Genomic DNA, 27295 nt, shown 5'->3' with positions numbered 1-27295 from the left:
TGTTTTCATTCCCAGCCCAATTCAAATAAGTTCTGTGAAAAAACTATGGGGTCAAAATGGTCACAACACCCATAAATGAATTACTTGAGGGGTGTAGTTTCCAAAATGGGGTGGGTTTCTATTGCTTTGATAGCTCTGGGGCTCTGCAAATGCGACATGGCACCCGAAAACCAATCCAGCAAAATCTGTACTCCAAAGAATACACAGCGCTCCTTTCCTTCTGAGCCCTCCCATGGGCCCAAACGGCAGTTTATCACCACAAATGGGGTATTGCCGCACTCAGGACAAATTGGGCAACAAAATGGAGTATTTTATTTCTTGTGAAAATAAGAATTTTTGAGCTAAAATTACATATTATTGGAAAAAATATATATTTTTTTAATTCCCAGCCCAATTCAAATAAGTTCTGTGAAGAAACTATGGAGTCTAAATGGTCACATTACCCATAAATGAATTCCTTGAGGGGTGTAGTTTCCAAAATGGGGTCACTTCTGGTGGGTTTCCATTGCTTTGATACCTCTGGGGCTCTGCAAATGCGACATGGCACACGAAAACCAAACCAGCAAAATCTGTACTCCAAAGAACACACAGCGCTCCTTCCCTTCTGAGGCCTCCCATGGGCCCAAACGGCAGTTTATTGCCACAAATGGGGTATTGCTGCACTCAGGAGAAATTGGGCAACAAAATTGAGTATTTTGTTCACTGTGAAAATAAGAAATTTTGGTAAAAAATTACATCTTATTGGAAAAAATTTCATTTTTTTAATGTCACAGCCCAATTGAAATAGGTGCTGTGAAAAAACTGTGTGGTCAAAATACTAACAACAACCATAAATGAATTCCTTGAGGGGTGTAGTTTCCAAAATGGGGTCACTTTTGGTGGGTTTCCATTGCTTTGATACCTCTGAGGCTCTGCAAATGCGACATGGCACCCGAAAACCAATCCAACAAAATCTGGACTCCAACAAACATATAGCGCTCCTTTCCTTCTGAGCCCTCCCATGGGCCCAAACGGCAGTTTATCACCACAAATGGGGTATTGCCACACTAAGGACAAATTGGGCAACAAAATGGGGTATTTTGTTCCCTGTGAAAATAAGAAATTTTGATCACAAATGACATTTTATTGGAAAAAATGAAATTTTTTTCATTTCAGAGCCCAATTCAAATACGTGCTGTGAAAAAACTGTGCGGTCAAAATGGTAACAACAACCCTAAATGAATTCCTTGAGGGGTGTAGTTTTCAAAATGGGGTCACTATTGGGGGATTCCTACTGTTTTGACACCTCAACACCTCTTCAAACCTGGCATGCTGCCTAAAATATATTCTAATAAAAAAGAGGACTCAAAATGCACTAGGTGCTTCTTTGCTTCTAGGGCTTGTGTTTTAGTCCACGAGCGCAGTAGGGCCACATGTGGGACATTTCTAAAAACTGCAGAATCTGGACAATACATATTTAGTAGTGTTTCTCTGGTAAAACCTTCCGTGTTACAGAAAAAAAAATGAATAAAATTGAAATTCAGCAAGAAAAATGAAATTTGCAAATTTCACCTCCACTTTGCTTTAATTCCTGTGAAATGCCTGAAGGGTTAAAAAAACTTTCTAAATGCTGTTTTGAATACTTTGAGGGGTCTAGTTTTTAAAATGGGGTGTTTTATCAGGGTTTCTAATACATAGGCCCCACAAAGCCACTTCAGAACTCAAGAGGTACCTTAAAAAAAAGGCTTTTGAAATTTTCTTAAAAATATGAGAAATTGCTGTGTTTGTTCTAAGCCTTGTAACGTCCAAGAAAAATAAAAGAATGTTCAAAAAATGATGCCAATCTAAAGTAGACATATGGGAAATGTGAACTAGTAACTATTTTGGGTGGTATAACCGTCTGTTTTACAAGCAGATGCATTTAAATTCTGAAAAATGCAATTTTTTCAAAATTTTCTCTACATTTTGCAATTTTTCACCAATAAACACTGAATATATCGACCAAATTTTACCACGAACATGAAGCCCAATGTGTCACGAGAAAACAATCTCAGAATCGCTTGGGTAGCTTTAAGCATTCCGACGTTATTACCACATAAAGTGAAATATGTCAGATTTGAAAAATGGGCTCTGAGCCTTAAGGCCAAAACTAGGCTGCGTCCTTAAGGGGTTAACCGAAGAGGGTCACTGAGTCAGATGATAAATGTAGGTGGAATACCACTTTAAAAGGGTTTTTGTTTTGTTTTTTGTAAATAAAGCTTCAATGAGTTGAAAAGGATTAGAAAAACATGGCTACTTTCTTCTAAAAACAGCGCCTCACCTGTCCACAGTTTGTATGTGGTATTGCAGCTCAACCCTATTCCATTCAATGGTACTGAGCTACAATACCAGACACCACCCGTGGACAAGCGTGGTGCTGTTTCTGGAAGAAATCAGGTCAGGTTTTTCTAATCCTTTTGAACTCCTTAAAGCTTTATTTACATACAACTGGAAACCCCTTTACTGTATACACTATGCATCTACATAGTACTACAGCCATTGTTTCTCCATGTACCTAAATAGTACTCTCCTATTTGCGTTCTTATATTTATTATGATTTTGGAGGAACAATGGCTTGAACAGTAGGGGGCGCCATTTGACTTTGCCTCACGCAGCACAACATTTTTATACAGTAGCTCCACCTAGTGGTGGCTGTAGGTAGCCACTATGACATTGTCAAGGCAAGAAGGGGAAGCGGTTTGGTGCTGGTCTACCTTGTACCACGAGCCACTAAGCTCTTATTAGGTATGGCACTGCCCAGTTTGGATGGACCACTACCCTACCTAATAATTGCGGCCATTGAGCCTGATAGTCTGGTGTTTTCTTAAAACAGGCCACTAGATGTCATTAGGTTACCTGTCATGAATTTCTTTGACTTGTATCTGCTGGTCGATCATTGATTCCTATTGAACTGGGACTTTCATGTATTGGCATATTGTGCCACGCAAACGTCTCTTTTGGCAGCAATTTCATCATTTACAGGGACTCGCACAATCCTACTGGTGCAACCACTGCACTTCATTGTCTCCTGCACCGATCCCTGCAGAGATTATAAGAGAGGTGTTTGAAACTCCCATGTTTGTTGACCCTTGAAGAAAAATTTCGGTCAACATCCTCATCAAGAAGAATCCCAGACACACTGATCACATCAATCGAAGTTCCTCAATATTCTCAGGCATGTCATCTCTAATAATATGTAAAAAGAATCACTGCGCTTATGAACCTTTTCAGCAATTTTCTAATTTCTTTATTTTTTGTAGACTCCAGACGCTGCAGCTGCTTTTCTCCGCCTGTAGGAGGGTCAGCTGCCTGTCTGCCTGTTTCTAACCCTGTACAATCTGCACTGTAACATGAGCAGGATCTCTTCTATCACAGTCACTGTGTTCCCTTATGGACTACAATGTTTGAGAAGGAAGATTTATTACCTCTGTAATATAGTGTTTCCCAACTTGTAGCCCCTCAGCTGTTGCAAAACTACAACTCCCAGTAGTTTGGCAACACCTTTGCATACACGAGTTGGGGAACAGAGCTCTAATAGGTGAATTATGCTCTGTCTTGGCTTTCCGTTGTTCTGTTCTGTCAGAAGCGCCGGTTCCGTTGCACAACAGGCACCACCAGGGGTCGAGGAAAGTCAATGACATTAATGGATTCCGTCGTGGTGTTTGTGTTTTATCGGAAGCTGCCCTATTGGTTCCGATATTCTAGGCTGGATCTTCGACTGAGGCCTCTAATGGAGCCTCCAACACAGATGCCAGCGAGGCCTCAGACCTCATTTACACATGCAGCACAAAAATGCAACAAAAAATGGCATGTGTGAAAAAGGCAACAAGTCTGTGCACAAACTTGTCGCCTGCACAGACTTGTCGTCTTTTTCACACATGCCAGTTTTTGTTGCATTTTTGTGCTGTATGTGTAAATGAGGTCTAAGGGCCTCGCTGGCATCTGTGTTGGAGGCTCCATTAGAGGCCTCCGTCGAAGATCCAGGGGGTTGTGTAAAGAATGTTCTATACAATGCTTAAGATACAAGAGGTGGAGCATGACCAGTATACCGCAAAAACTGGGAATAATTGCGGTTTGGACATAACAAACAGATCTGTAGAAGTCCCAAGTTCTAGCATGGCCTATCAATATCTGCCAATAATAATTTCTTCTATAAAATGTGTTCCTCGGGGGCGGAGTCTTCATTATGAACAACATTTAGAGCCGTATCATTCTCTACACAACGCACAGCCACATGTAAATTTTTTATTACATTTCTTCATCACAACTGCATGTATATGTACAACAAATAAGCCTCATTTTAGAACTACAAAACTTTCCAATCATTTTATTTCACATCATAGTTTCAACAACAGGAAAATGTGAAACCTAAAGCCGCTTCAAAAAAGTGATTATTAAAAAAAATAAACAGACCCTTCTGGGCAATTGTTTATACAGAATACATCTGATTTCTTGCCACCATTTATATCTAATGGGACATATAATGTATCACTCCATGACCGTATCTGCCTGTGAGACTTGCAAAGCATTATGGGATGCTACCGGCCCATATCTTGTATGAGAGTGCAGGTTTACCCAGAACATCAATCCATTCACACAGCAATAATTATTCAGTGTGGTTAGAACTAGCTTACAAAAGCCACGCCCACTGCATCACCACCTAACCCGCCCACTAGATTTTAGCTCCACCCAGTCTAGGTGAATCGGAGGGTAACTCCGCCCTACAGGTATAATTACGTCACCCATTGAAGTGGACCTTACAGAGCCAGGACAGTGCCTTTTATAGAGAATATCTAACTGTAGACAAAAATTGCAAATCCGACCGAATATAAAATGCTCCAAGTTAAAAAAAAAACAAAAACAACAAAAAAAAACATGAATTGAAATTCGTGTCGTGGGTCAGGATGGGTCTGGTGGCGCTTTAGATCTGTGTCCAGTATTCATTGTGATAGGAGCGTTTTATTCCCCTTTGGTTCTCTGTGAGACGGCCATTGAGACGCTCTGCAGGTAAGATGCGAAGCATTGCTCCCTCTCCCGCTCCTCCTTGCCGCAGCAGTCCTGGGTGTCTTTCCATGAGTCCTTCTTGGCTCCGCACAGGGTCTTCATAAACTTTTCTCTCTGTAAAGGGAAATCAAAAAATTCTTAATTCCTGGAGACATTCTTGTTGTTGTTCTACTCTATTGCTGCATTGCGAGTCACCAGCCTCTTTGCTTCCGTTAAGCTGGTCCTGCCCCCGCACAGCTGAAGATAAACTTTTTGGTTTTTACAAAAATTAGTTTTTGTGTCTCTATATATTATATGAGCCATAACTTTTTTAGATTCTTCTGCCGATGTACCTGTATGGGGGCTTATTTTTTGCGGGGCGACTTGTAGTTTTTATTGGTACTATGTTGGGATACATACAACTTCTTGATCTTTTTTTTTATTGCATTTTTTGGAAGGGGGGATGAACAGAAAACATCAATTGTGGCATTGTTGTTTAGTTAATGTTTTACGGTGTTCACCGTATGGGTTAAATAACGGAATCGTTTTATAGTTCGGGTCGTCATGGACGCGACGATACCAATTACATGTAGGTTTTTTTTAATAAAAAAATTATTTTTATAAAGAAGGATTTTTGTAAGCGGGAAAAGTGAGTTTTTAAATTTTTTTCTACTTTTGGATTTTTCATTTATTTATTAGTACATTTATTAATCTTTGTGAGGTGACAGAGGGAGTCCCCCTCCTTCTCAGACCACTTAGTTGCCGCAATCGCTATGACAGCTAATCTAAAGGGTTAAACGGGCCGGATCGGAGGTAACTCTGATCCCGCCCCTTAGAGCAGGAGCCCGGCTGCCTTTGGACACCCGCTCTATCCTGCATGGGACACCTGCGCCGGGCTTATGACACCGCGCCGTAAAAAGTCGGCGCTGTGACGCAAGTACCCCTAATGACCGCCGTGAAAAGGCGTATGGGTGGTCATTAAGGGGTTAAAGTAGACATCTGCTGTCGACACCCTCTTCACATATATTCAGTGTGACGCTCGTGGGCACTGTGTATATTTACAGTGGGTCTCTCTTGGTCTTGGATGGACCGGCACTCTTAAAGGTGATGTCCCAAAATGGTCACAAACGTTTGGGGGAATGACCATCGTCTCCCCACTGTAACTGAGAATAAGGAGCGTTGGCCGCAATTGCACAATCGCCGTCAGTTGTGTCGGCAGGACGAAGTCATTCAGCTATTACGAAGTATGGTGGAAAAAAGACCTTTAATTATCCCTCCTCACAGGTGAATGGGGACGTTTTGTCAGCGAGACCCTCCAATTCCCCCTTGTCTCAGCAGACCAGACTAGAATGATATCATTTGAGGGTACGCTGTGCTTTCCATTGTGCGGTGTCCCCCTGGACGAGCTCTTTAATTTCCTTTTCAATGTCCATATATGACTCTGGAACATTTTGATAATCTCTCAGGATTATCGGATTATTACTGTACTCGGTTACGCCAGGTCTCCGTCATGGAAGCCGGTCCTCGTTACTCAGGTTGCAGGTTACACAGCGCTGGGGGTTCACAGTGTGTATTATTCACAGATTTAGAGCTTAATCCGCTGACATCGCCCTGGACAGACCCCTAGACTGACATAGTGGTTCTCTTATGTGCTGTAAATAACATCACTGCCTAGAATCCGTGTATGCCCAATGTGAACAGGTACCTTGTGCCTCTATATGATTGAGAACTTCTAACGCAACCTTTATTCCAAGTGGCATTGAAAATAACACAACCTAGACACAGCTGCTATATAATGCCAGCTCTCCTGTTAATCCAGCATGCGGGGGGATTTTCCAAACCCTGTCCCTATATAATACCCTAGATAAAGAGGACCTGTCTTCTCCCCTGACGTGTCTATTGTAGTAATTCCCTGTATTCCCCATGAGATCCAACAATTCTAGAACGTCTTTTTTTAGAACTCTGCATTGTGCCGTTCCTCTGTTATTCCTCTTAGCAATGTATGAACAATTTGACAACTGGGTGTTACCATTCCTTTCGTCAAAGGGGCGTATCCCTACTCTGTCTCACTCTGTCAGCCCTGATTGGACAGTGTCTGTCTGTGCAGGGACACCCCGCCAACTAATAACACCCAGTTGTTAATTTATTCATACATTTCTAGGAGGAATAACAGAGGAACGGCACCACGTAGAGTTCCGGGTTGCTCCAGAATTGTTATTTAACGGGTAATACAATTATTTGCTAAAACAGACATGTCAGGAGAAGAGACAGGTCGTCTTTAAGCCCTAGCATAAGGCACATACCACCACCTCAATGCCAGCCAGGCCTGGTGAACCGGATACCCAACACCCTATAGCAGCTTTACTATAAGTTTTGCGTGTTCGTCCTCCCAGTGATTTGTGTCTAAATAGAAGACACTATCTATATTATATTGACACTATTCGGACCAGTGACCCTCTGCAGGATTTTCTGAGTCCCACACAAAATGCTACTGTAAATTTCCACTAGGGGGAGCTAGCTGCATATGGGATTTATATTCCTCCCATTGACTTCAATGGGAGTTGTATAAATATGTATGTTGTATACTCCCCCTAGTGGCGGGAGGCAGCCTGCTGACAATCAGTGTAAACTCTGCCTGCTGAATTGTATAATGGGGGGACAACTCCCCTGGCACTGCTTATAGGGACATTCTGATGGTGCTGCTATTGGAAACAGTCAGTATGTAGGGGTTAACACCGGAAAACAATTCCATCTAAAATCCCCCTTGTGGTTGATTTTTACAAATAGAAAAGCATGCTATCTGGTCACACAAGCCTGTAACAGGTCATATTCTTATCATTGCAATAGGTATGGGGGTACTTAGAGGAGAGGGGCTAATTTATTCCACCACAGACTGCCATCTAGTGGTAAAGGAAGGGAAATGCAGATTTGCACTGTAAAGTGAGAGCCCAATGGGACAACCGGCCATTGTTTCCCTGCTATTCCATCTGTGAAAATACATAATTCCAGCAATAATACAATAGGGTGGGTGAACGGGGATTGTTGTGAAACTACAACTCCCAGCATGCTCGGACAGCTGTTGGGGGTTTTACGACAATTGTAGAGCCACAGGTTGGGGTGGTTCTTGTTTCGTACCTGTTCTGCGGCGCACGGCAGCTTCTCGTCCTCGGGGAGGGTGCAGCACATGTCTTTCAGACCAGACACCAGTAATGACATCTGTTTTCTGAAAAGAAAATTAAAATCGGTAAGTTCTCCTGGTGTAGTGGATTTTCTTTGAACGTGTTTCCCTGCTGCACAGAATTGCGGTCGAGATTTCAGGAAGAGGACAAATAAAAATTTCCCCACTGCTCAATTAATTCATAGATGTTGACTGCGTTCATGTAACATGTTGGCGCTGCAATACCCAATAGTTCCACTAGATGGCGATAGCTACCCAGTAGATTTTTACAGTTCAGTGTGTATGGAGTTAAATTTTTAAAGGAGTATTCCCATAATAGAATGTTATGGAATATCGCTAGGATATGACGTTATGATCAGTGGGGGTCCGACCACTGGGACCCCAGCCGATCTGGAGAACAAGTGGATGGGAGCGTCGCTGTGCATGGAAAACCCATCAAATAGGCTTAGTGACGCGGCTCTTTTATTCTGATCACTTCATGCTATGATCTCCTAATCGGTGAGGGTCTTCTGGGACCCCCGCAGATCAGGACCTGATAGCATTTAATAGCTGTATATCAAATACCTCCCATGTGTGTCTGCTTCGGAGGAACAGTCCCTATGTCTGACCCAAAGCCATCTATTCCTGAAATTAACCCATTCATTCTTAATCGAGATCAGCTTATCTTTGGAGAACTTTTCATGTGACGAGGGGTTTCCCTTTAAGACTAATACCCACCTCCCGGGGTGTGATGAGACATTGGGGTGGGATGCTTGAGACACTTAGGACTTACTGCTTAGTGAGGAGCTTGGACTCTCCGCACAGCTTCTGTAGGCCGTCCTGTGTTACGTTCCCGAGGTTCAGGATCTCCACCTCTCTGTCGTATTCAGGGAATGGAGCTTCACTGGCAAAGCAGCTGAACATACTGGTCTGATCCCTCTTCTTGCAGCATTCATAGAGTTTGGTCTTCACTATTTGCTCTTTAGCACAAAACTTGCCAAGAACTTTCTCCCACTGTGAAATAAAGAGGAAACATCAAAATCAACCACCGCCAACGTGGACAGGATCCTAATACAAGTCTATTCTACACTATACATAAAACACTACAACCCCCAACATGACCCGACCACTGGACATGATCATAATACAATTGTATTATACTCTATACATAAACCACTACAACCCCCAACATGACCCCCGACCACTAGACATGACCATAATACAATTCTATTATACCCTATACATAGACCACTACAACCCCCAACATGACCTGACCACTGGACATGATCATAATACAATTGTATTATACTCTATACATAGACCACTACAACCCCCAACATGACCTGACCACTGGACATGATCATAATACAATGGTATTATACTCTATACATAAACCACTACAACCCCCAACATGACCCCCGACCACTAGACATGACCGTAATACAATTCTATTATACTCTATACATAAACCACTACAACCCCCAACATGACCCCCGACCACTGGACATGACCATAATACAATTCTATTATACCCTATACAGTGAAGGAAATAAGTATTTGATCCCTTGCTGATTTTGTAAGTTTGCCCACTGTCAAAGACATGAACAGTCTAGAATTTTTAGGCTAGGTTAATTTTACCAGTGAGAGATAGATTATATAAAAAAAAAAAAACAGAAGATCACAGTCAAAATTATATATATTTATTTGCATTGTGCACAGAGAAATAAGTATTTGATCCCTTTGCCAAACAATACTTAATACTTGGTGGCAAAACCCTTGTTGGCAAGCACAGCAGTCAGACGTTTTTTGTAGTTGATGATGAGGTTTGCACACGTTAGATGGAATTTTGGCCCACTCCTCTTTGCAGATCATCTGTAAATCATTAAGATTTCGAGGCTGTCGCTTGGCAACTCGGATCTTCAGCTCCCTCCATAAGTTTTCGATGGGATTAAGGTCTGGAGACTGGCTAGGCCACTCCTTGACCTTAATGTGCTTCTTTTTGAGCCACTCCTTTGTTGCCTTGGCTGTATGTTTCGGGTCATTGTCGTGCTGGAAGACCCAACCACGAGCCATTTTTAATGTCCTGGTGGAGGGAAGGAGGTTGTCACTCAGGATTTGACGGTACATGGCTCCATCCATTCTCCCATTGATGCGGTGAAGTAGTCCTGTGCCCTTAGCAGAGAAACACCCCCAAAACATAATGTTTCCACCTCCATGCTTGACAGTGGGGACAGTGTTCTTTGGGTCATAGGCAGCATTTCTCTTCCTCCAAACACGGCGAGTTGAGTTAATGCCAAAGAGCTCAATTTTAGTCTCATCTGACCACAGCACCTTCTCCCAATCACTCTCAGAATCATCCAGATGTTCATTTGCAAACTTCAGACGGGCCTGTACATGTGCCTTCTTGAGCAGGGAGACCTTGCGGGCACTGCAGGATTTTAATCCATTACGGCGTAATGTGTTACCAATGGTTTTCTTGGTGACTGTGGTCCCAGCTGCCTTGAGATCATTAACAAGTTCCCCCCCCCGTGTAGTTTTCGGCTGAGCTCTCACCTTCCTCAGGATCAAGGATACCCCACGAGGTGAGATTTTGCATGGAGCCCCAGATCGATGTCGATTGACAGTCATTTTGTATGTCTTCCATTTTCTTACTATTGCACCAACAGTTGTCTCCTTCTCACCCAGCGTCTTACTTATGGTTTTGTAGCCCATTCCAGCCTTGTGCAGGTCTATGATCTTGTCCCTGACATCCTTAGAAAGCTCTTTGGTCTTGCCCATGTTGTAGAGGTTAGAGTCAGACTGATCATTGAGTCTGTGGACAGGAGTCTTTTATACAGGTGACCATGTAAGAGCTGTCTATAATGCAGGCACCAAGTTGATTTGGAGCGTGTAACTGGTCTGGAGGAGGCTGAACTCTTAATGGTTGGTCGGGGGTCACATACTTATTTCTCTGTGCACAATGCAAATAAATATATATAATTTTAACAATGTGATTTTCAGTTTTTTCTTTTATATAATCTATCTCTCACTGGTAAAATTAACCTAGCCTAAAAATTCTAGACTGTTCATGTCTTTGACAGTGGGCAAACGTACAAAATCAGCAAGGGATCAAATACTTATTTCCTTCACTGTACATAGACCACTACAACCCCCAACATGACCCGACCACTGGACATGATCATAATACAATTCTATTATACTCGATACATAGAGCACTACAACCCCCAACATGACTTGACCACTGGGCCCGCCCCTCTCCTTTATAGTTTACGGGGCGTTACAGAAAAGTCAAGTACGTCTCCCGTCTGAATACCCCTTTAACCGGAGTATAATGTAAGTTGTAGTGATAATTTACTGACCCCGGAATGCGCACAGGCCACGTCGTCCGTCTTGCAGCATTTCTTGAACTCGCCCTCCATGCGTTGTATGGCTTTGGCCCGGCGCACATAATGGCCGTATCCGCTGTCTGGCAGCAGCTTGTCTGTGTACAGGGGCCGGTATTTCCTCAGCTTGCAGATGTTCTGGATGTTGCTGGATTTGGGTTCTCCAGGTGGGAAAGCCAGGTCTGATAGGGTGTACCTGCTGTGCGGCTGCTCCTGGCAATTAGGAGAGTTAGGAGGGCAGATCTTCATGTTCCGAGGACTCCCCACAGCAGCAGCAGTGTCCTCCCTGCTGATCTCCTGCAGGGCGGCGGTAGAGGTGTAGCTCGGGTTTGGAGCATCATTGCTGAAGCAGGTTTCCCTCTGAGATCCAGACTTCTTGCAGCAATGGTGATGTCGTGTTTTCACCGAGAACTCGGCTTCACAGAAATCGTCCAATGTTTTCTTCCACTAGAAGAGATCACAAACCTTAATATGACAACACTATCTGACTTGTCAAGATTGAAAAAAACTCTCCTACCGTTTAGTGTATACAGCTCCTAGGCAGACCTATGTGTGGTTAGACTACCGGCAAACCATTAGTGGAGTCATGTGTTACTCCATTCCCTGATAAGACGGGGTTTCGCATGGCAGCCATATCTGACTACACAAAGGCCTTAGTCATGGAGATACATTGGTCTGCATAGGAGCTGTATCCCCAAACGGTAGATTTTCAGTTGAGGCTATAAGCAAAGTTACTTCATTTTGTATTTTAGATGTATTGGTGCAATTACAAAAAAAGTATTGGTAGATACATAGACTTGTAGATTGCTCACAGCCATGTCAAATCATCACCCCTCCCCCATCACCCTTTTCCTTGAATTAAGTCCAAATGATCAGATAAGCGCTCATGACCTTCTCATTCTGACATCTTATCTCCGACAGGAGCCGTAAAAATAATTTATTAAGACTGTTTCCAGCCCTGAATTTGTAGACGGTATTGGGTGCATTGCCCTTCTTTACGGCACAACGCAAAGAGCGCTCTATGTTGTATTAAAGGGAATACTGCCACCAAGGGGCACGTGGCGGTACTGCAGGAATTACCCGGTCAGTTTCTTAAAAAATTCTCATAACACACATTACATTACATCACATCACATTACAGCCCTACGTTCGGCCTTGGTACCAAATTTATCCTCATTCACCCTCCGTATGCCAAAAGTGACCTTCAGACGGGTATGCATCGCCATGCTTTTTTTTTTCCAAACAAAAATGGTGTAGTAGACTATGCTATTCTATAGAGCCTTCTGTCGGAGGTATTCATTGGGAGATCCGGCCAACGTGCATCTCCGACGTAGGTCTCTAACGTGACGTAGATACCAGATGGGTGGTCCGCACCAATTCAACTTGATGTGGGAAGACCAGAGTAGCAGCACTCTACATTTTTGTCCAAGGTTTATCTGCTCCGATATCATGTGGATGTATAAGGCACTTACTGGTCCCGTCATGATGTTGAAGGTCCTTCAGACTCTTTAATGGTAAACATGTCCACAATGTTCTGGCTGGATCACCATGCTACTATGGAGATCTGGACATGTCACCTCTTCTAGTATTGAATGACTCAAGGCTTGTACTACCAAAACCCACCATCCTTTTTGGACCAGTAGAGTGTGTGTGTGTGTTTCACAAAAACTACAATGATAGGGCATCACAGTTACATGCGTACCACTTCTACTGCACACCGGAGTTTAGCAGGTTTACGACAGCACGTGGTGAACCCTTCCTCTAGCTCGTTGACGGCGTTTCCTTGTCTGCTGAGGTGAGAGAACCCGGTCTGAGGAAGGTTGTGGCGCCCGTATGAAGTCTTAGGACGATTCTTCTTGCAGATGTTTCCGATGTTATCATGGTTGGGTTGTCCTGGAGGGAAAGTGTTCAAGTGGTTGCCAAAGGAATCTGTCAAACCATCCAAAGGACAAGGTTGGCGTCCACCACAAGGAGATATTGGTCTTCTCCCACGTGGACTAAGCACCGGTTCTCCTTGGATCAGAAAAGGCAACTGGACTATAAGAAAAAGAAAATATAAAGTTAGCGAGAGCCCTCAAACTAAGGCATGCGTGACAATGGGCAGAAGTCTTGGAGAGTCTTTGACTCAACTTCTTATAGACATGATCTGATCCTTTTATTAGTGTCCTTCACCTCTTGTTCAGACTTGAGTATTTAGAAGCTCCAGGAAAGTGCCATCTATTTCCCGCTGAACTGTCAATGGGGCGCGTAATTGGCAAGGGGACGTGTTACTATGGCTGTGACGCTGTCCAATCAGCTTCGGTCAGTGTCACAGCAAGAGCTGGAGAGAGGAGAGTGTGGGCGTGTGCATGCGCAGCTCCGCCGCCACCACGGAACAGAAGAGCAGAAGAAGAACGTGAATTCTTCTTCTGTTCCATGGTGGCGGAAGTATCTTCGGCAGCGGCATCTGAGCTGTGCGCACATGCGGGCGCACGCAATCTCACTCGTCACTCTTCACTCTTCAGCTCTCAGCAGACAAGGACAAAACTATGATCACTCTCGCAAGAGATCACACAGTCTTGTTCAGCTTCTCTGCCGAGATCTAAAGAGTTACACCTTGCTCAAGCGGGTGCACATGCTCTTCTCTCTCCAGCTCTTGCTGTGACACAGACCGAAGCTGGCAAAGAGATTTTTTCGTGGAAAATATGGACCAATATAACGGCGCTGCTGAACATGTAAAAGGATGAGTGTAGTAATATAAATAGATTTATTGATATAATAGGCTACGCGTTTCGACGCAGGACATGCGTCTTCATCAGGCCAAACACAAGCAATAGTAACAGAGACAACTTATATACACAGATGGTAGAAAAAAACGCTAAGAAAAAAAGGGTGGGGGAGATCACACAGTCTTGTTCAGCTTCTCTGCCGAGAGCTAAAGGGTTAGGGCTTGCGCGTGCGCTTGCTCGCACAGCTCTAAGCTGCGCAGGTGCACATGCTCTTCTCTATCCAGCTCTTGCTGTGACACAGACCATAGCTGATTGGACAGTGTCACAGCGATGTTACACATCCCCGTGCCAATTACATGCCTCATTGACCGTTCAGGGGGTTATTTATAGATCGGGCACCAAAATCTAAATAACCGAGGAAGATAGGGAAAAAATGTAAAGTGCCCCAGAGTTTGTGCAGCCCTGCCCCTTACATGCTGCACTCAGCTGCACCTGTATGGGCAGATGAAAGGTTCTCTTCAAGCTCCTCTTCAAGCTCCTTAAAACAGCCACAAGACTTATTCGAGAGGTGGTCATAGTCCTAATTCTGAACCCCTGAACATCATTTTGCTTTCAATTGATACATTTTTCAGGTGCAAAGCTCAAAATTCCTCTGAATAGACTTAGTCAACTGATAAGATTTTGTCTACGTGCAGCCACCACTAGGGGGGGCTAACTACATACTGTTTTATTTTTTAATTTAATGTATATAAGCTCCCTCTAGTGGATAGCTGATAAATGTATGATCGCTGTGGGTCCAACCGCTGAGACATCCAGCGATCGCAAGAACGGGAGTCCTGTATCTCTCCACTTGAATGGGGCGGTGTACACTACCGCTCCATTCATTCTCTCTGGGACCGAAGGAAATAGCCGCGTTTATCTCCATCAGTTCTATAGAGCATGATTGGAGCAGTATTGCACATCGTTCGATGACTGATATAATACACTCCTATTCTGTATTGCAGAGTATTATGCCGGTCAGCACAATTCCTCTCGCAGGGCCTTATAGGTGTGCTAAGATGGGCAAGGGGCCAATGTCGAGTGACTGGGGTTGATAGAGTGACAGAGCGAGTCCTCTCTCTAACCACTACATGCATCTAAGGGGTTAAACGGCCGGGATTGGAGTTCTCTCCGATCAGGTCTTTAGAGTCAGGTGTCGGCTGTATAATCCGACTCCAGCAAGATATGGTGTGGGCACAGCTACTGCGCCCGCGCCATCACTGTGACATACATTAATGTCATTTTGCTGAAACTGCACCAGGAAATAGAAAATATTAGGGCAGATTCCGTCACTTAAGGGGGTCTGTACGTTTAAATAAATATAGAATTAAGTCCCTAATCGCATATAGTGATCAAAGCTCTGTGGAATATTCCATGTGTTTTGTACATGACTCTACCTGCATGGTAAACAGAACCGCCTTTAGGACATATGAATGTGGGCTGGGGCATTACCTGGCACAAGCTGGCATACTGTGGGCAGCCAGAAACCAAGTGTACATAATACTGGGCAGGTAAAGAAGAACTGACTTGTAGCGACAGATTTGCTGAATCCAATGTTCTGGGCTGTATGCAGGTTTTACGTTTATCCTTCGACATGCTCTTGCAGGGTACAATTGGTGGGCAACCTTCCATGGATATAGCTATGGGCAGAGTTCATAATGGATCTCAAGCCAAGTGTACAGGCATTAATAATAGATCCATGCAAAATTAATCTATCCGCATTTATATGATCCACAAAGGCAAACGCAAGTCTTGTTATAAGTAAGAGGGGTTTCCGAATTCATTGGCGCCCCATGGCATAGATGGCGAATTATACTCACTTTGCCCACTTTATACGAAATCACACCATAGGGTAGTTATGGGGTTTGTGACCGTATTCCTGGTAATACCCTTAGTGGTCTAGAGTAGTTTAAGGGTTATTACCAAATTATATGTATATGATCTAGGGGTCTGATGCAGTGAAGGAGTTAGCGGTAATATCAGTGGTGCTCTTGGATGCTTATGGGTTAATACCTAATATTCCTGGTGGTCTAGGGCGGGTTACCCGGTAAAGATGTAATATTCCTGGTGATTTAGGTTGGTGAAAGGGTTAAAAGTATCTGCAGTGGTCTAAGGATAACCTAGACATTCGTATTTAATCGAAGAGCTCAAAATCCCACCGCCTCCCTTCATACTGTTCTAGAGTTAGATGATAAATTCCTGGCTGCCTAGAGTCACCACTAGAGGGAGCTCACTGCATTCTGATTTATACAGCTCCCATTGAACTCAATACTAGCTGTATACATCTGCATGCAAGGAGCTCCCCCTAGTGGCAGCTGTAGGCATATATAATTTTATGGTCTAACTCTTCTACTGTGTAAAGCAGCATTTCCCAACCGGGGTCCCGCGGCAATTGGCCCGTGCTGGTCGTACATCTAGGAATTTACTAATTATGATGTGCTGCTCTGTTAGATGGTGTTTCAAAGGTAAAACTTCCCTAAAAAGAAAACTGGTCTTACCTTGACCTTGCTCAAGTGGAAATGTGGGAAAAATCTCTCTTTGGAACATGTCAAAGTCATCGGCAATCGGAATCTCCTCATCTGAAAACAACAAGATCGATGGGTTAGGCGTCTTACTGGCGTCTTACTACAACATAGAGGTCTTTTTTTAAAAAAAACGTTATCAATACTTCACGTTTTATAGGGGAAATCAGTTTTACTTTACCAAACCCATGAGCTACTTGAGGAGACTACTCTTTATAAAAACCCTCAACTATTAGAAGGGATAGAGAGCAAAATAGCTTTTCCTGCTCTGGAGGACCCGACACATTTGTGCATTACATGCACAGCCCATTGATTTTAGATGGTAACCGTGTAATTCTTCATTTCTCCTGCGGAAGTGCTGCAGGGAAAATGCACACGCACGGATCCCTCAGATTACAGCTGATTGCTGAGGTCCTAGCTTCAAGATAGTTTATCGTCGGGGACCCTTTTAACATTCCCTAGCATAAAGCTTTGACGTCTTTGTCTTTCCAGTACAGTAATTTTGTTATATCGTTTTGGTGTCATCAGGTTTGGGCTGGCCGCTGCAGGAGAAATGTAGCATTACGTGGAGGCCTTTCAAAGAATCTCTCGCTCTGGGGGACTCAGCCTGTCCATGGTCAGAGATGCTTTTATGTAGTAGCCCTCCTCTCTGGCCCATAGAGGGGGGTGGTCCCTATGATGGGAGAAGAGGTTTTGGGATCACTGGAAATCGGTGGTGGGCCAACTCGGAGCAATGTCACAGATACAAATCATATTATCACTTTAGGGTGGAGGTCCCTTTTAAATACAACCTTATGTTCCTCCTCAAGTTCCAAGATAATGATCTCCGGGCATGGAATGATTTATACCAAGGTCGATCTGCACAATGTTATCTTCTAGCTATAAATAATCTAAAATCCTATTTAACTTGTGTAAAGTCCTTGAGTCGTCCTCGCTGGTGAATTTTTATTCCTTCTTTTCGGAGTAATCTTGCTCTCCTAGTAACAGATGCTACTGTTTTCAGTACACAGCTCCTATTCAGACTTACGTTTTTGGCTACTTTCACACATTCAGGATTTGATGAGTATTTATTCACCGATTCTGCGCCTAAATCCTCGTCAATTCCACCTACATTACGCATCCAATTCACATGCTGCAGAAATAATTCTCGGCACGAATAATGAGCGTAGTTATTATTCTTATGGAGTCAGCACGGAAAATCCACGGATTAGCCCCATTCAATGACGATGGGGCTAATCCTCGTGCGGATCCGCCGGCACATTCGTGGCAAAAATACGAGTGTCTGCCTCCGACTTCTGCCACAGATTCCTTGTAAAATATACGTCAGGATTTGCTATAGGAAAATACTGAACTTGTGAACATAGCCTTAAAGGGGTTTTCCAGTCCCATAAAATTAATGACCTATCCTCAAGATAGGCCATCAATAAATGATCGGTCGGGGTCCCAGCACCCTCACCGATCATCTGTTTTGAAGGGGCCGCAGTGCTCGTACGAGTTTCCACTTCATTTCAGCGTGTCGGCGACTTACAGTACGAGCAGTAGAAATGAAGGGGAAGCAGCGCTTGTATGAGCTAATCGGCGGGGGTGCCGGGAGTCGGACCACAGGGTTTGTCTATAACCATGGAGACACATAGTCATGCACAAGAGCTGTATACACAAAATGGTAGGGTATTTGAAATGAAGACTATTTCCAAAGTTGTTTCCTATTTAAGTTGTATTCGAGCCATAAAGAAAAAACTAAAATAGTTGCAAAAATGGACATAAGCTTTAAATATGATTTTAAGGGGGTTGTCATCATGTCTTATCCGGGAATATGGATATAATATTTAGGTCCCCAACCACCACAGGGGAAATGTGTACATTCCGGCAGTCTCCAGTTTTAGGGGGGTTCCATCAGCCGAAATCACAGAGATCAGCACTTTTTTGGGGAAGCTGCTAGACTAAGGGTCCCATCGGACAGCTCGTTGATCGGTGCTCGTTTGCTTCTTTCACAAGGAGCAATGATTGGTTATGTATGGGGACCAGCGATCATTACTACAATCTCTCGTCCCCATACATTTCCATCATGTCGGCAGCACATCTTCCGGTTTACACAAGGAGATGTACTGCCGACGATAATAATATTTATTGCTACATAAACTATACAATCAGCCGATGAACGAGCAGTTCTGTGAACGCTCATTTGCCCAATAATTGGCCCATGTAAAAGGGCCTTAAGGGGGGTGTCCTCATTACATTTAACATATTCAAAAACTTAAATGAAATGTTCTACAGATATCCCAGGAATATGTGGTATAGGATTTATTTCTCGTTTACTCCATACACACCAAAACCCACGGTAAACCCTGAGATGCCTCATTGTCATAACAAGACAAAAACGGACTATGAATCATCATGTTAAACACAACACTGGATCTCCGTTCCCTGTGAACTTCCCCAAAAATCCATCCATGACCCATAGAAGAAGAAAGTGACACGAAGTTTACGATTTATCCATATAAATCTTATTATGAGCTGCAATACAAGACACACTGCAGTGTGATCAAATTGATAGGGTGTGTACACTTGTGCAATTGCCACATTTCTGTGTTATTTAACAAGCTGAGTCTATAAGTATTGGTTGTGCATATTTTACCATAGCACATCCCATGTCTGGCTTCTGTTAAAGGGGTTTTTCTACTGAGACATGACTCTGCTGTTCTGCAGCTAGACTCTGCATGATCTGCTGCCCAGCATGTGAAACACAATCCCTCCAAAAAAAGAGAAGGGGGAGAGTAGGGAGAAGTGGATATAAGAGGCATTTGATATGTGATGTCCCGTACTTCAGGGAGGGGGAGAGTAAGGAGCAGTGGATATAAGAGGCATGTGATGTCCTGTACTTCAGGGAGGGGGAGAGGGGAGATAATCATGTGTAAGTGTTAGGGATGTCACAAAAGCAGGGGATAGATCCATAAAATGTCATTTGACCAGTGCGTTTACATTTGCATCTTCCTCTGGCCTATGACATGTCATGTCCTCCGTGTGGCGCTGTTACCTCCAGGGATCTAGGTGTGGTATGACAATAATTGTTTGGATACTATAATCAAACCATTATCCAGCGTGAGATTATTATAGGCAGGAGACCGGTTAAAAAGTGCAACATCTTTAATATATGGTAACTATCATGTTCTCCAGAGTCATCTGAATATTCGATTACTCAACAGGATGCTTTCTGTTTCCTGGGAGAATGTACATTCAAAGCCTAGGTATAAGTTCTTAGGAATTATTCCATGTTCCTTAAGACGTTCCTCAGAATTGGTTCCAGGTATAACGGGTACGTGGCTACTGTTGCAAATTGACTGGATCCAACCCATCAAGACCCATAATTGGGGCATCACACCCATCGTCTTATGTTATCTAAAGTCTAGGTTCTCAACCTGCCGTTGTCTTTAGGAGGTACTTGTATTGTGTTCATGCTGTGCTCTTTATAGGCTTCACAGTGTATGATCATAGCATTGAGGGTACTTTGATGTCATTTGAGTAGGGGGATGCTTGGCTTATGAGCGTTGATCTAAAGCAAGGCAACCACAGGGCAGCCCAAAGTAGTAGGGTGGTCCTACAGCTTTTGAAGTTACCGCATGTTGGCAAAGCAAGAACATTGTCCTGTAGCACTCGTCTTATTTTCTTGACATTGGAAGATGAACCTCAAGATTTCCGAAAACCAACCAAAGACGTTTGTTACCAACACATGGGACGTCTTGACATCCGTGCAGGAAAAACAACGAGAGTGAATAATAATGAGGCAGTGGCTCTTGGTGGATCTTCTACATTTGACCTCTGGATGTCCCATCCAACAATGTTCTCCATCAGTCTCACATTTTTGAAGACCTAAAGAACGGGTCAAAGACCTATGAACTCTGCTCTGACAAGGACTTCGGTCTTAAGGGATTTATCCTCAAATTTAGTTCCTGTTGGGATCTCCCCTCTTTTACTTAAGTCTGAATATCTCCCTACCAGACTGTGTGCCAAGACTGAAGCCCATCCGTATTCAATAAGTTACATACTGCTATGCCTCATCTTCTCCGCAGGTGGCATTTCAAATAAACAAAGATAAACACAAGTGGCGCTGCAATTGCACCCACTAAGTGGCCAGATAAAGTGGCAATGGGGAGGTGAAAAACAAAGCAAACCCTAAATGATTAATAAACCTACAGGTCCAATGAGCAGGGTGGCACCAACTCGATAAATTGTATGGCACTGTGGACTGGCCAAGCTGGCTCACTGCCCATGGGAGAAGAGTTATAGGGGCATATGGCGTTCCTTTTGTTCTCCTGGTCTACCTAGAGTGGCCATTAAGTGGGAGCAATTTTCTTTTTCCTCCTAAGGGCTTTGAAAAACATGTTTGAGACCCGTATCCATCAGTTCATCTCTTATAATGGCCATGAACTGTGGTCGCCACCTCTGTCTTGTCTTCTATTGTTGGTCATCTATGAACTGTCTGACAAGACATGCCCTTGCACCCCGAGTGCAGTGCCCCCTCACCCGCCATGTGTCAGAATCCTCTAACGTTCAGACTAGCGGAGTTACAGAGCAGAGTCTTTTCGGCATTGTGCCCCGTCTTTATGACACCAATGGATATAATCTTCCTGACATGCGGATAAAATGCTTAGAGCATAAACAAAGAGACTCTTTCAGGAGAATTCTTCATGCAAACAAGGACTCGTAACCGGATCTGCATGCATCTGTGCCCTTCAATGCGCCGTTTACTTAACAACCTCAGCACTGCTGTACTGGGCGTATGTTGCCTTCACGAGACAGGTGCACTTTAAATATCTACATGTTGACCCTACAGAGCTAGACATAGCCCTAGATGGCAGTTGAGCATTATGAGGACAGCCCTATTTGCAAATGGCTATCCACCAATCAGCATCACAGGATGCTAAATGTTGTATGACTATGGTCATGTGACATTTATTAGCCCGTTGCCCAGGGTTGCTGTGAAATTGAGTCTTACACATTGGACAACTCAATCTATTCCTTTGGGCACAGTTGTGTGTCAATATGACCCAAGTCCAGGGCCATGGTCTTGCTATTTCTATTGAAGGAGTATGAGTGGACTAGGGGAGGCAAACTGTTACTGCCTGGTGAGGGATAGGTGGCCCTGCTATGACTACTGGGAAATTGGGAGGGTGGCCCTGATGTGACTTCTGGGAAGTTGAGCTGGGAGATTGTTCTGTGACTCCTATTAACGTGGAGGGGCCTTCTATGACTACTGGATTCTTGGATTACTAGACCTGTGTGAATGTGTCCTATTACTGGATGGTGGGAACATTTTTACTATTAGAGGGAAGAAGAGGATGGCACTGCCACTAAGGGGAGCTCTACTATGACTACTGGAAGGGGGTGAATGGACTGGGGTGGCTTACTGTTACTACCTGGTGAGGGAAGGCTGGCCTTGCTGTGACCATTGGGAAATTAGGAGTGTAACCCTGCTGTGACTACTGGGAAGTTGGGCTGGGTGATTGTTCTGTGACTCCTGTTGAAGTGGAGGGGCCTGCTGTGATTACTGGGGAAATTGAGGGTGGATTCTTGGATTACTAGACCTGTGTGAATATGCCCTATTACAGGATGGTGGGGACATTTTTACTATTGGAGGGAAGTGGATGATGGCTCTGCCACTAAGGGGATTCTGTTCTGACTACTGGGGGGCACAACCTTTAATGCCAGACTCGCAACTGCACTTATAAAGTTGTGGACTTTTTACATCTTTACAATACTTCTAATCACACTGTAGACACTAGATTACAGCGGACTCTCGGCTTCTACCCTATAATCTGTTATGCGTCCATCATCAACAAGCTTTCTGCTGTCAAACTTTGGTACATAATACAGAACTGCTGAATATAACAACACTGGACCTTTCCACGGTCTGTTTGCAGGTTGCTACAAAACAACAGCACATGCTGGCTTAGAATGGGAGACCCCACAATGGGAGACCCTGTGTGTGCAGATTTGCCCTGCTCTGGAATGTTGTGGCTATCTGCAGGAGGTCCTTATATCACAGGGAACATCATCTGAACTCAAGCAGACCATTGTTCTACATAGAGCCGGGAGGTTTATGTTTGTGGCCCGGTCAAGACAATGAAAACCTGAAACTTTTTGACAGTGTGTGCAAAAAGTCTGCAGTCCTCTTTCTGGATGATTTTCTTGAGGGTCAAGGTACCCGGATAATAGTGACGACTGCAGTGTACCCAATAACCGCAACAGGACCCCCTACAGTGTAGGATAACGGCCTCCTCACACAGTGTGCGTAAGGGCCACAAACGCTGCTGCTTTGCATATTTGGTGCTGTGTTGGTGTGCAGGGCAGGACGGGGAGAGGGCGGAACAGTGGCCACACAGGAAGAAAACGGAATGGGCAGGCCGTAGATGGAGCGTTGCAGCATCACTATCGGCGTGTGATGTGCCATAGCTCCTGTGCCAGGAAATCTCTGTGGCATGCAAAATCCTAATCAAGTAGTCAATAGATTATTAGACAATTATACTTCTAGAAAGGCAGGGGAGACACAGACTGTCCCTCCTGCACCTCTTATTAATAGTTACACCAAAGCAAAAAAAATTCAAACAAAACTTAGACAGCGGAGTTCCAATGATAAAATCCATGACAATTTTTTGGAAAGAAATATCCTTTCCGATTCCGGCGATTCAATCCCGCAGTAAATATTTTACACTCCCTTTCTGGGACACCTTTCTGCTGGGGCGTAATCCCTATAAAAGACAAAGCCAATAACTTTAATGGGTGTGTGGCATTAATAACAATGCAGGTAGGGTTTTGGGAAGGGGCATGGGCATAACGGGGAGATGGCAAACCTCTTAGTAATTGGTTCACATTGTATAATTAAAGTTCCAGAGAAACCTGTAAATGAAAGGGCACAGATCACATGTTTCACCTCTGGTTACAGCGCAGCCGAGACTCATCAGAAAACTATTACATTGTATAATAATAAGAAGACGCTAAACAGACATATGTCGTTGTCTGGGATTGGCCAAAATTACCCACGTTACCCGAAATAAATTAAGCCCCCCCCTCTCCCCGTACATTGTACAAAGCACAGACCTAGTCACATGATCGCTTTATCCAACAGATCTGACAAACGGCTCCCTATATCTCCTTGTGATCGTGTCATGAGGGGGGGGGGGTGATATTTGGCTTAACTGCAGACATACCAGAGATTTAGGGTTCTGAGGGGAGTTAAAAGGGTTGTAAGGTGTAGAAAACACATTTGCAAATAACCGATTAGGGAATTCAGCTCTGGAGGATTCAGCATTTCCCTGCATTATATGGATAGCCCATTGATTTAAATGGGCAGTGTGTAATGCCTAATTTCTCCTGTGGAGGCGCTGCAGGGGAATTGAACAATTGCTGTTGGGTCCTCCCACAGATTACAGCGGATTCACTGGGGGTCGCAGTAGTTGGACACCCTGTGGTCATTTTATCATCTGGGGACCCTTCTAACAAGGGACTGTCCAAAGCAGAAAATCCCTTTAAGCTTTAGCGTGGCAAGCCAATCAGACTGACCACAAATTGGCCATACCTGCAGCAGGATATGGCCATGTATAGGTGTGCACCTCCCCAACAAGTGCATTGAGATATTCCTGCAGGGGATACGCCTCGTGCCAGACTAAGGGATAAGCACTTTCGTTGACATGACTACACGCGTCTTGACTGCTACCCCATGTGAAGCCAGATGCATAACATTTCCCTTATTGGGTTGTCCAGGGTAAGAAAAACATGACTGCTTTTTTCAGAAAACAGCGCCACTCTTGTCTACAGGTTGTCTATGGTATTGCAGTTCAGTCCTATTCACTTCAATGAAGCAGAGCTGCACTACCAGACAAAACCCAGGTGTGGTGCTGTTTTGGGACGAAAGCAACCATGTTTTTCTAATATTTGACAACCCCTAGCCCCCAACTAAAGCTACAGACGATAGGGACCAGAAACTTTCAAAAACATTTTTTTGTTATTTCATATTGAACCATTTTGGGGAATGTCTAAAAAAATAAAAAATGTCTATGATCTAATACATGATCTATGGAAAAGATACATGATAAACTGAGCTCTGCTACATCGGTATAGACGCACACACTAGAACTGGCAGGGAATGTCTCTCACCTGTGCACACAGAGCAGATTATTAGCAGCAGTTGTGCCGCTATCCTCAGCGTCGGGCGTCTCATGGTTGCAGCTTACGTCTGTGCCCCTGGATGAGCAGCGAGTGCTGCCTCTCTGGTATATGAGGGAGCTCAGCTCCACACCCCTGTGTCTGGGTGAGTCACAACCGCTGGGTCACTCCCCGCCTCTGTCTTGTGATCTCAGTTGCAGCAGTTTCTAGGGTTCTTGTACATACAGATGTTAATGACCCAGATCCTGAGGTGACTCGTGTATATATAATATATACTCACCATAGAGGATTACTGGGGGATGGGCGAGGCAGCCATATAATAACATTACACTGTACTAGATGATATAGTGAGTAATCACATCACTCCCAACATCCAATTTCCTAAACTCGGTGTCAATATTTTTGGATTAAAACAATTTGCTAGAAGAAAGTGAGTGTGACGGCCTCGTATACGTGATGTGAGTGTGAGTAAGGCGTCCTGCACACGGGACGGAAATGCTTGCGAATCTCAATCTGGAATTTCCATGTGGAAATTCCGCAGCGTTGACGCAAGAGAAGCTGACAGGCTGCAGAGTGAGAATTTGCACCGCACTACGACCAGGTTAGCAGTTGTGCAATGTTCTTATTGAAACTACGACTCCCATCATGCCCTTACAACCAAAGGCTTTTTTCCAGTGCATGCTGGGAATTGTAGTTTCACAAAAGCTGGATTGCTGAAAGCTGCTGACCACTGGTCTTAAAAAGTGATCGACAACCTGTGGTTCTCCAGCATGCTGGGAGTTGTAGTTTTGCTCCAGCTGGAGAGCCACTCTTCACACAGCCATAAAGGTAAATTGTAACGTTCTGGATGCCTGCAGCTTCCTCTAGGGGGCTTACTAAATCAGATTGCGTTTAATAGAAGCTGTATAAATAGCTCCCTCTAGGGGTGGATGCAGACAGACAGAATTTTTTATCAATTATCTCTGTGCTCTGCAGAAGATTTGGAGCTCTGTATCAGAAAAAAAAAACAGAGCACCGACCGCTATAAAGATTTATTGTAAAATGTATACATATAATTAATACTTCAGCACAGAATTTTGGAGCTAAAAACAACATGTTATGGACAAACCCTTAAAGCCACATGAATTGCATGGTATAAAGTTTCTGTATGTAACATATAACGTCTTAAAGGGGTTGTCCAGCCGCTAAAAATTGACGGCCTATTCTCAGGATAGGCCATCAATAGCTGATGGGTCAGGGTCCAACTCCCTGGTTCCCCGCCGATCAGCTGTCTTGAAGGGGCCGCAGCGCTTGCTTCCCCTTCATTTCTACTTGCTCACTGTGAATCGTCGACGCAGATGTCCTGAGGATGGGCCATCAACTTTTAGCATATGAACAACCCCTTTAATTATGACAAGGAAGGCGCCGCACACTTCTGGATCTGCTCCTTGTTGCTCAGGTCACAACGTATATTTGAATGCAGGAGGATGTTTCATGTTAATAGGCAGTCATTACAATGAGCCGATTACTCACTCCGTGGCGATCGTCATCATCGTCGGCGGTTAAGGAGAATAAATCCAAATGCAAAGTAATAGACGACATCTCTAGAATCCGACCGAACTGACTCCCTCTATATAGTAAACCCTACAATGTAAACTACTGCACATGTCATGCCTACAACCACCACTGGGGGGGGGGGCTTACTGAAGACAGAATTATTATGGAGTTCTATGGGAGCTGTAGAAATCTGTATGCAATTAGCTCCCTCTAGTGGTCAACTACAGGCAGACAGATTTAATACCATGTTCAATGGGAGCTGTGTGCATTAAGCTCCCCCTAGTGGTCACTGCAGGTAGATTCATTTTAACTTGACGTAATACAGGGGATTTGGAGCCGAGTAAAAAAAAAAAAAAAAGATGTTCATCTCCTATAAAGAGGACATAAGCAACTCAGGGTCAACTAATGCAGCTTTACAACGTAAAGACCTCATCAAACCGGTCCGCATGCCTTCGCTAATCTATTTACTGTACAATTGAATTCAATCTATTGTACCCTGTTATCTTCACCCCAGTGGGAAATTGTTCTTCTGGAGACTATGGACAGGAAGACCTGTAAAATCCCTGCCCCCATCATCGTTACTCTGTCAGGCACATCTCCGGTTCTAAGAGTGTTATGCCAGGGCATGGTTTTTCTTCTTTTTTTTGGGGGGGGGGGGGGGAGATTTGTTGTGTATGTTAAATGCAGTGGACTGGAGTTCTGCTTCAAATTTCCCATTGATATTGAGGGAAAGGCTGTATTGGCAGCAGTACGGAGGATGAGCCTGATAGTCGTGGGAGTAGTTATTTG

General features: G+C 44.0%; 1 protein-coding gene and 1 long non-coding RNA gene across 3 annotated transcripts in view; one reads left to right on the top strand and one right to left on the bottom strand.

Moving 5' to 3' along the window:
- The window catches only part of LOC142664326 (uncharacterized), a 109401-nt gene that overhangs the window by 55229 nt on the left and 26877 nt on the right, over window positions 1–27295 (top strand). The window lies entirely within an intron of this gene.
- On the bottom strand, window positions 4250–25107 carry ECM1 (extracellular matrix protein 1). The gene is made up of 7 exons (XM_075844723.1): window positions 24962–25107; window positions 16787–16867; window positions 13244–13578; window positions 11518–11988; window positions 8952–9172; window positions 8137–8224; window positions 4250–5136 (listed from the first exon to the last, which is right to left on the bottom strand). Exons 1-7 carry the CDS (start codon window positions 25023–25025, stop codon window positions 4978–4980), a joined length of 1419 nt encoding a protein of 472 aa, XP_075700838.1. The 5' UTR covers window positions 25026–25107; the 3' UTR covers window positions 4250–4977.

The sequence above is a fragment of the Rhinoderma darwinii genome, chromosome 12 (genome assembly GCF_050947455.1).
Source record: "Rhinoderma darwinii isolate aRhiDar2 chromosome 12, aRhiDar2.hap1, whole genome shotgun sequence".
NCBI classification, from domain to species: Eukaryota; Metazoa; Chordata; class Amphibia; order Anura; family Rhinodermatidae; genus Rhinoderma; species Rhinoderma darwinii.
Note: the sequence above shows the minus strand (reverse complement) of the source record. Positions and strands in the feature narration are given on the sequence as shown.